Source organism: Cygnus olor, chromosome 1, assembly GCF_009769625.2.
Source record: "Cygnus olor isolate bCygOlo1 chromosome 1, bCygOlo1.pri.v2, whole genome shotgun sequence".
Classification (NCBI taxonomy): domain Eukaryota; kingdom Metazoa; phylum Chordata; class Aves; order Anseriformes; family Anatidae; genus Cygnus; species Cygnus olor.
Genome location: NC_049169.1, coordinates 103,755,827 through 103,766,062, shown reverse-complemented (window position 1 = coordinate 103,766,062; position 10,236 = coordinate 103,755,827). Strand labels below are relative to the sequence as shown.

Genomic DNA, 10,236 nt, shown 5'->3' with positions numbered 1-10,236 from the left:
CCTTCTTATCTGATGCAGTCACTCCATCATAGAAGGCCACCAGAGTAGTCAGGCGCGTTGGGGTTGCTCAGCCTGAAGAAGGCTCCAGAGAGACCTTATAGTGGTCTTCTGGCACCTAAATGGGGCCTTTATGAAAGATGGAGAGGGACTCTTTATCAAGAAGTGTAGCAATAGACAAGGGGTAACAGTTTTAAAGTAAAAGAGGGTAGAGTTAGATCGGATATCTGGAAGAAATTCTTAACCATGAGGGTGGTGAGGCACTGGCACAGGTTGCCCAGAGAAGCTGTGGATGCCCCATCCCTGGAGGTGTTCAAGGCCAGGCTGGATGGGGCTTTGGGCAACCTGGTCTAGTGAGAGGTGTCCCTGCCCACAGCAGAGGGATTGGAACTGGATGATCTTTAAGGTCCCTTCCAACCAACAGCATTCTACGTTATTCTAGTATTCTGTGATCTTATATGACTGTAAGAAAAACATAAGGGAAAAAAAATGTTCTGCCTAAGATATGAAGATCTGAAAAACTATGTTTTTTATACACCGGCACACTCCTGCCTAGAACATTTTAGTGCTCTCCAGAGTGGGCTGCCAGGATCCAGCCTAGATTCTGGGGGGCTCTGTATCAGCAGCAATGGTGTTCACAGGAGGTTTGGATCTTCCTGTAGGACAACCCCACAGTGAGAGGCAGGGAGGGTAAGCAGCAGGGCTCCCTCCTTCCCCATGTTCTCACTGCCTTTATCATCTCTTTACATCACCCCAGAGCCTAGGGGTCCTGTTCTGTGAACACTGTGTTATGTTTGATTTGAAGCTACTTAGGACAACATGATAATCCGTGGTAAGCATGTGGCACATTGACTCATATGACCTGACATGAGGCATGTTCACTGTGCACATCCGTGTGACAGGCGGGAGAATCAGAAGAAATACGGTTTAGATTAAAGCCACATTGGGTTAAATTTCCTTTCATCCTTACATAAGTAAATAGATGCTCCATTCAATTCACAGTTGTATAGAAGAAGATAAATCCACAGCTGAATTTATGTGGGAGCTGTTGTTCTATGTGGGCTTGTGAGTAATCAATAATGAACAGTGAGAAAAATACTGTAAGACTAATTAGGTGATTATTGTGCCACGTTATCCTTCTCAGACACATCAAGGCTGAATTCTGCTGAGATCCGGAAATAACCCAGGGGGAACAAAAGACTGGGAACTGGCAGATGCCATAAACTACACAATAGACCAGTGAGATGGTAAGCCTGAGGTGGGATGGGTTTCCTTCTCTGTGTCTGGTTTTAGAAAGAAAGTATGCATGGTGCTGCAAAAGGAAGGAAGGAACCGTGATGGGGGAGATGGTGTGAAAGAAGATTCTTTGAGAGCTGAAGCAGTCACTGGTGAGTGCCTGTGGACATAGAATCACAGAATCCCTAATCCTCTGCCACACTATTCCTGATACAAGCCAGGATGCCGTTGGCCTTCTTGGCCATCTGAGCACTGCTGGCTCGTGTTCAGCTGGCTATCAACCAATACCCCCAGGTCCTTTTCTGCCGGGCAACTTTCCAGCCACTCTTCCCCAAGCCTATACCACTGCATTGGGTTGTTATGACACAAGTGCAGGACCTGGCACTTAGCCTTGTTGAATGCCATACAGTTGGACACAGCTCATTGATCCAGCCTATCCAGAGCCCTCTGCAAAGTCTTTCTACCCTCAAGAAGATTGTCAGTCCCACCTCACTTGTTATCGTCTGCAAACTTACTGAAGGAACACTCAATCCTTCATCAAGATTGTTGATAAAAATCTTAAAGAAAACTGTCCCCAGGACTGAGCCCTGGGGAACACCACTTGTCCTCCAACTGGATATAACTCTATTCACAATGACCCTTTGGGCCCAGCCATCCTGCCATTTTTTTACCCAGCAAACAGTACATGCATCAGCAGCCAGTGAGCAGCCAGTTCCTTCATGAGAATGCTATGGGAAATAGTATCAGATGCTTTGCTAAAGTCTGAGTAAACACCAACCACACCTTTTCCCTTGTCCTGTAAGCATGTCATCTTATCATGGAAGAAGATCAGGTTCCTCAGATTTCCTCTTGGATTATAAGGGCTTCATTCTTCTCCCTGTCTCTTTCAGCTGAGTGGGTTGGGTACCACAAGAACAATTAGTCCTACTAATAAAGACTGATGCAAAGAAGGCATTAAGCACTAGAGCCTTTTCCTCATCTCTCATCACTATGTTTCTCCCCACAAACAATAAAGGATCTTTGTAGTCCTCCCATGTTGTCTGCAACCTTCTTTCAACTTTCTTTTTCTTTCTGAGTTCCAAAAGAACTGCAAGGATGCTCTTCTTCCTCAGCAGCTTGTCTTTTGGCACACAGGGACAGCCTGCTCCTGTGCCTTCAAGATTTCATTCTTGAAGAATGTCCAGCCTTCCTGGATTCCTTTGCCCTTTAGAACTGCCTCCAAAGTGACTCTGTCAACAAGGTCCCTAAATAGGCCAAAAGCAGTCCACCAAAAATCCAGAGTTCTGCTGACCACCCTCCTTGCTTTCCCAAGGATTGTGAATTTTTCATCTCCAGATCACTGTGCCCAAGATCACTTCCAGCCAACACACCCCCACAAGACCTTCCCTGTTAACAAAAATCAGGTCAAGCAGAGCACCTTCCCCGGTTGGTTCCCTCTTCACCTGTGTGAAGAAGTTATCCTCCATACATTCCAGAAATCTCCTAGTCCATTTCTTCTTCACGGCATGGTTGCTCTGCAGCATGCTTCTTTTTATTTACCTGTGCACACCTTACTGTGAATGAGCTTGAAAGGTCCCAAGTCAGTACTGAGATTCCAAATGTGTGGGAAACTAAATGATATGGGCTGATTTTTTTTATGAAGTTTCTATAAAGTTTCTCATGTGCTTCAATCCTTATTGAATATTTCTGCCGTGCTTCTTCCTCCTTTAAGTATACAGGCTTAAATTTATAGCAATGGGAAGAGAAAGGGGTCTTGGAGGAGAGAGGAGAGACCCCCACCTACCTGAGATCTCTCTCCCACTGAAGACCACTCTCTTCTTAGCCGCAAAGTGCAACAGTACTGTGGTACATAGTAATGTGATGCTTCTCTTGGTATTGGCACCATGGAAGATGCAAAGGATGCTACTAATGACTATCACTAACACGGAGTGTACAGTACAGAGAGCCACAGAGTGTCTGTGGTGAGGGAGCACTACAAGGAGATAATTTATCAGACCCATGGGCCCTTTGCCATTTTGAGGGTGTCTGTTAGGTCTTTGTGGGCCTGGATACCATTGCAGAAAGGGAGTATCTGCAATTTTTTCAATCTGTGACCTGTTTGCTGCAAAACAGCCTGATCATGGCCTTAGGAATGGAGAAAGAATACTTTGTATGAGCAGCAATAAGATAGAAGTAACAGTAATTTACCTAATGCCTTTTATTATGAGATCGAGTCAGGATCACAAGCATTTCCCAGCAGGACTGAATTACTAGACCAGCAGTTTTCCATTACTTTTGCGTTGCAGAAGCAGTGTCCCAGTAGAGGTGGCAATCTCTTCACAGTCAGTTTAGACCCACTAAGGCTTTGTTTTTCTCATCATCTTTCACACAACTTTCACAGGTGTGGTGCATGAAACACCCAGGAACCTGTAATCTATGAAGCTGAGAATCACAGAGGACAGTAGGACTCACATTATCAGACACAGGTAGTACCATTTGTCCATTCAAGTTTTTTCTGAAATGGGGGGCTTGAACAAACAATGCAAAATCCACCACTCTGAGAGAAGGAAAAGTTTATTGGTATTTTATAAAAGGAAATGGTCACTATAATACATTGTTATAAATATTTATAAATATTCTATGGGACTTCAGACCCACTCAAATAAATAAATAAATATTGAAATATTAAAATATAGAGTAATGCTTTCTTACTAGCTGGTGATGGCCAGCATCTCCTTTGAATAACTAATTCTTTTGACACATTCACTACATTTCTTTGTAGTTACAAATATGTTTTTGATGCAAAAATTACTGTGCATTCACTCTTAGCATAGGGACTAAATCTCCTGGCTACTCATGGAGTGAGCAACCCTTCTTACTTTGTTATGATGCATGAATATAGAGATGGCATAGAGATATAACCCCACAGGATTTTGTCATTAAAGCTTGATATGGATTGAGACAGAATTTTTCATGATTAAAACTTGTAAATCTGTCGACTCATAGTCCTGGAGAGCTCTCTGGAGCTTAGAACAATTTATGCAAAATTAAACTTTTGCTTCTGTAATTGCAGTCCAGAGTTCTCAAGGAGAAAAGCCAAGAAGAATGGTAAAGAAATCAAGTAAAAATATTAAACTAAACCACAAATAAAACAATACCTGTTCACCACATAAACAACAAGGTAAAAAGTCTTGTGGTATTTTGAATAAGAAAGAAAATACACAACTTATCCCCCTGCTCTTCAATTCTCCCAGTCCATTAGAATCACTTATTTTCCTTAGAAACTAATTATAAACATGATGAGTTTAGAGGATGAAAAATAATAAATTGTGGGACACAATTCTTGGTCTAATCCTAATCATTTGAATTGTCCTGTGCTCCTAGGTACTTGTATGAATTGCGAATCATGCCAAGTGGCAAAACTATTGTAGCAGCAGAATCAGGCCTTATGATTATTCTAACATAACTACCTGGAGGTTGTAAATAAATAAATATATTGTATGTATATCACTATATATGCATATATAAATAGGTTTTAAATGCTGTCAGCAGGACAGACCCTGTGCTAAATCCAGAATTTCCATGAAAAAAAAAGAACTTAGTGGGTCTTACTTTGATCTTGTTACAGTGATGCAGTTCCAGTCACTTCAGTGAATTACTTCACCAGACAGTAGGAAGAACAGGACCAGAATCTAGCCCGACATCTTTTGTGTTATTGCCAAGAAAACTGGCCAAATGTACCATTTTCAGAATGGTGTCAGACTGTTAAATATACTAAGTAAACAAAACAGAAGGTTCTGCACCTTGACAGAAAGCACATGCACACCAAAACGTAAAACCCTTCTCATATATCTACCACGCTGGATTTTTCTCCAGCTGTTGACTTCTGATGCTATTGATTTCTGCTGGAGCGCATCAAGAAAAGCTTTTTCAGAATTACTCAGATTTAGAATTCCAGGAAGATGGGATTAAAAGTAAAAGGAATAAAGGAGAAAAATGACTAAATATGTATACAATTTTCAGAGTCCTGAATATAGCTCCACTAAAACCAGTGAAGCTATACTGAATTCTACCAGTTAACAGTTTGACACCTAAATTACAATGAAAAGCTCTGCTCTGCAAATATCTCATCTTAACTAAAGATTTGTAAATGTCAAATGGATATATTGAGGTCATATTTTGACAAATAAACTTACCCATAGCATATTCCAATCTAGATGTCTAAGTTTTGTCAACATTTAGAGATTCGATCATATTTAGGTAATTTCACTCTTACAGACATAAATCATCTGATACCTGCTCAGAATTAGATAAAAACATTGATGCCAAACTTTTCTAAATACACACCTCATTTTCACTTATTAGATGAGAGTCTTCATTAACTGTTAATAGTTTAATGTCTATGAGGCATAATTTGCGGGGACTTTTTTCCCCAAAATTCAGCACTGTGCAGAGTTAAACACTGTGCAAAAACAAACAAACAAAAAAAAACCCAGCCTATCACTGTGAAAAAAAACAACCCACAACCTATTTGACACACTACTGGTAATTAATATTTCTGTTACTTATCTCTCTGTTGGAAATATGCAAAAGTAATGAATGTTTCTACATTATATTTCTATAATGCGTCATTACAATTAAGTGAATAGAGAGGTGTGATAGAAAAGGACTTAAGAAATGGTGAAATCAGCTCTTCTTTTTCTAAACCTCAGCTTGGAATCAATATGTGTCAGAAATGACTCTTTCTAGACAAAATTATTTGATCCTTGTTCTCCTGTCAGTTACTCCAGTTTTCCTTGTGTACTTTTTTTTTTTTTTTTTTTAACAGCAGAGTGCTCACTTTTCAGGCATGAAAAGAGCTGAAGTTCCAATCTTAACAGCTAAAAACATATATCATAAGTTTTAGATAATAATATAACACACCATTGGTTAGTTAGTCTGCTGTGCTTGCAAGTGAGCTGGTAAGAGGATTCTCTGCCTCTGCTGGAATCTCAGTTGCTCCAGGGCCCAAGTCTCTTCCAAGCTACATCAGTAATACAACATCAGTTTCCCATTCATTCCAGTGAATTTTGTTTCTCACTGATGCATACTAAAGGTAATTCAGACCTTAAAATATTTGGTTTCTATTATTCTTTTTGAAAATATATCTTCTTTCCAGTAAAGCAGAGTGCAACTCTTTTTTTTTTTTTTTTTTTCCCTTTTCTTTTTTTCAGTGAACTATCATCTGTAAGGACAAAATTTGAAATAAAGGATTTTTTCCCAGTATCTTTCAGTTTTCTAATAGCCGTCTTAAGAGTTAGAAATTGAGTGTGCTAGGCACCTCCTTTTGTCTATTATATTCACTCACGCATGTCATCAATTTGCAGGTGGCCCCAGTTATCTTGTAGTATAAAAGCGAGGACTTGCGTACCTCCTGGCATCCATCATGGCATGTGGGTCATCTGGGTTGACCACATCATTCTGATTGATTCTCATGGGTTCCCTGGGCATGTGGGAAAAGTCTGTTTGTAGCTGCAGCTGAGATCCTGATGCGGAGACCTTTCTCTGTGGGACCAGGATCTGGTGAGGATCCATTGGATCAATATCTGCACTTCTAGTGTTTCTGTGGGGCTCAGGTGTGTTGAATCGAAACAAAGGGATTTCGTTTCTCCTGGACAAAAACTGGGAGTACGGTGGTAGATTCATACCAGGGAAAAAAGCTTGTTTAACTCTGCCTAAGCTAACCAGAAAGTTGTGCTTGGGAGATTGGTACACATCATATCCATTTTCCAGTGTCCTATGGTTGAACACACAGTCCTCTTGACTGAAGTAGTGCTTAAAAAAAAAAAAAAAAAAAAAAAAAAAAAAGAATGACAACTGTGATCGAAGGCATTTGGTAAAAGACAAGTGCCAATTAAAGATGGAAAGAGAAATGAGATCTTTCAGCAGAGTGTTTTCTTATCTGCCAGCTCTGTAACTCAGGCTCAGTTAAACGTAAATCTATTATGGATGCCTACATTTTCAACTTAGGTATTACTCAGATAACACTTATTTCTTTCAGAGGGCTGCATTGTTCCAGCTACTCCCGACCTGTGGATCTACACTACAGCAAGATTGTAAGATCTCATTGGATCTCATTCTGCTCTCATTTATCCCGACAGGAATTCAAATTATTTTTGTCAGCTCTACAATTCAATACAATCAAAAAAGAAATTTTAATTTAAATGGCAGGTTGTCAGCTTGCTTAAATCTGCATCCTCCTGCTGTAGTTATACAGATTTGCCCTAGCCGAGTCTTAGTAAAGGTGGCTCACCGATCCAAAGATGTTTCCTTTCATGTCCATGCATAGGTAGCGTCCACTCTTCACACCTGTGATTATTACACAGCCAGCACCCTCAGACTTGATCATTAAGGCACCTGTTTAAGAAAACAAAGATGTCAAATCCAGGACCCAGTTTGACACTGCACCATTGCCTTACTGGTCCACAGGAATGGTGTCTGGAAGTGTCCTCTGAGGAGTCTGAACCCACTTCCCATGCGAATTGAGACTATTGTGCACCCTAGATATATCTGTGGCTTCGTCTGAGCCTTGGACAGCTCCCAGGGTGGAGATGCTACCACCTCTCTGGTTGCCCTGTTCCAGTGCAGCAGTAGAATCTCAAAGACATTTTTTTTTCTAACATCCTAATTGAAGTCCCAAACCCCAGTCTGGGGCCATTGCTCTTTCTTCTGTCACTGGCCATGACAGGGAGGAGTGTTGCAATACCAATTAAAGGCGGAAAAGTAACTTCACTTGATCCACTCATCACAGTGGATGGTTTGCCATCTTCTCAAACGGAGTGTGCTGCATTTGATTTGGTGCCTACTGTAACCCTTAGGTCCTACCCAGGAGAGCTGTATACACCCAGCCTCCGCCCAGTCTGTGCAGCACTTTGGACTTCTTATTTACCTGGCGTCTGAGTGGCACTGTGGTGACCTGGCAGAGATTCAGTCACCTTCCCTTTCATGACCTCTTTATCTGTCTGATTTCCACCTTTCCTATTCTACCATTCCAAATATAGGTGGTTTTGTTTCATGGCAGATATTGGCAAAACATGGTATTTTGCTGGCTGTTATTGTCGACAATCTCTCCCTGGTTCTTGACCAACATACTTAAAAGTCAGTTTTATAAAACCTATAAATATGCAGGAAGAATAGCAGCAAGACAGCACAAGCATTCTTACAAGTGTTTCATCAGTAATTCCTTAAAAGAAAAAATAGTGAAACTTGATCCTTTTTTCTCCTTAATAAATTACAACTTTTCAAAATACCTTTTTTTTCCCTTATATAATTCTACACGAATATCACAAGATATGTTTACATTTTTCATTGTGTTGGTGAAGAACATGCTATGTGGTAATGATATAAATGACTTTATGGTGCATAGCTACTTGTGATTTGAGTGATGCTAGAAGAGAAGTAATTTTGGAATCCTATGAAACAACCCTGTGTCTTAAAAAAAAATATGTAACAAACAAATAAACAACAAGAGCAACAACATTTTTTCAACTAGTTATGCTGTTTGGGCAGGCATTCAGCAAAGAATACCTGAATTTTCCATGAAAATAAACTATGATAGAAGATTTTAGTTACAAAAGGGGATGTTTACTTCTCATGAACTCCAAGGGCATAGCACTTCATTTATGACGGTCTGGCCTTCTGCAATTTCCCCCCATTTAATCAAATGTTTCATGCTTATTTACCCATGTTCTATGCACAGTTGAGTATGTGCCACGCACCTTCTTTAGACATAAGAATTTGAAGGTTGCCTTACAAACCAATTTTAAATAAAGAGAGCTACTGTTATATTTGAAAGGACATGACCTAGCTTTAGTATTTAGCAGCTCTCTACCCCAGAATAAAGATTCTACGGACACAATCAGTTCCCCAACTGGTACTGCGATGACTTTCTTCAGTAAAATGCTGTCACTGCAATGTGAAGTAGCTCTTTGGGACATATCACCAAACTCTAACAGGAACTTCCATAAGAAACTGTGGTAAAATCATGCAGTGAAGGATAATTCAGGTCGTTTTTGCTTGAAGAGGATTACAACAACCGTAGAAATGTAGTGCTCTGAGACAATGAAAGAAATTTCCCACCTGCTATATTTCTTTGAAGCAATTGTATTTGTTATACAAAAGGAGCATTATAATTGTGTGTGTTTTCCATCCCATAGCTACACTCCTCTGTCCCAATACCTAACAAGAGGATGGAATTTTCTACAGGTAGCGAGAAAACAAAAGTCTTGTCCTCCCTCCCCTGTTCCTGTGAAGATTGAAGGTCTATAGTAAGCTACTTACTGTATATGGTTTGATGAGGAACACCATCAATATAGCCATCAGCATTGATTTGGAGATGGAAGCTGTTCCTCTCTGAAGATGTATATAGGTGCATCAGGCGATCTCCATTCCCCCAGCTGCGATTCAGCAGTGGAGAGGAGTTGGGAAAGGCGACTGTAGCCTTCAGGCTACAGAGTACAAGCAGCATGTGCTCCAGGCAGCTGTAGGGACTAGTCTGTGGCATGGCTCTCTGCTCGTAGTGGCTGGTTGGTATCTGAAACTTGATACTTCTCTGTGCTTCTTGCTTTCCCTTGTTTGCATGTGCCTGGAGTGAGAATTCTCGGATAGGTTCCCTTCTTCTTTGCAGAGGCTTATAAAGGGCAGCAAAATGACATCACACAGGAAAAACTTCTCCACATCCTTGATTTTTGTCAAAGCAACATTTTAAGTGTCCCAAAACCTCAAGGGAAGGAAAGCACGTAGGATCTCTGGGTAAGGTGCGGGGAGGAAAAATGTAAGGTTTCTAAAGACAGCTCATGAAAGCTAATCATATGTTCAAATGTTATCTACAACCCTGTGACATCTGAGAGCTTCCCACGCCCCTACTGTTAAATCCAGGAGGAGCACTTCACTGTACTTTCTGTGAAGAGAAGGGAATGACCTTTTAAACTTGAGTTATCTTTTTTTTTTTTTTTTTCTCAGAGATGTTTATTTAGATTCCCATCT

General features: G+C 40.5%; 1 protein-coding gene and 1 long non-coding RNA gene across 2 annotated transcripts; one reads left to right on the top strand and one right to left on the bottom strand.

Moving 5' to 3' along the window:
- Window positions 1-1,140: 1,140 nt before the first annotated feature.
- On the top strand, window positions 1,141-5,691 carry LOC121078967. Its single transcript, XR_005824812.1, has 3 exons — window positions 1,141-1,244; window positions 3,614-3,698; window positions 4,841-5,691. It is a non-coding gene; the product is annotated as an uncharacterized LOC121078967 (long non-coding RNA).
- A 408-nt stretch (window positions 5,692-6,099) lies between these two features.
- FGF23 (fibroblast growth factor 23) lies at window positions 6,100-9,928 on the bottom strand. Its single transcript, XM_040575718.1, has 3 exons — window positions 9,532-9,928; window positions 7,505-7,608; window positions 6,100-7,026 (listed from the first exon to the last, which is right to left on the bottom strand). Exons 1-3 carry the CDS (start codon window positions 9,752-9,754, stop codon window positions 6,589-6,591), a joined length of 765 nt encoding a protein of 254 aa, XP_040431652.1. The 5' UTR covers window positions 9,755-9,928; the 3' UTR covers window positions 6,100-6,588.
- Between the last annotated feature and the right edge of the window lie 308 nt (window positions 9,929-10,236).

Coding starts and splice junctions, on each gene's coding strand:
- FGF23 (XM_040575718.1), bottom strand. CDS start 9,754: ATGCCACAGACTAGTCCCTACAGCTGCCTGGAGCACATGCTGCTTGTA. Junction 7,609..9,531: donor TCCTCATCAAACCATATACA/GTAAGTAGCTTA, acceptor TTTCTTAAACAG/GTGCCTTAATGATCAAGTCT. Junction 7,027..7,504: donor AAGGAAACATCTTTGGATCG/GTGAGCCACCTT, acceptor TTTTTTTTTAAG/CACTACTTCAGTCAAGAGGA.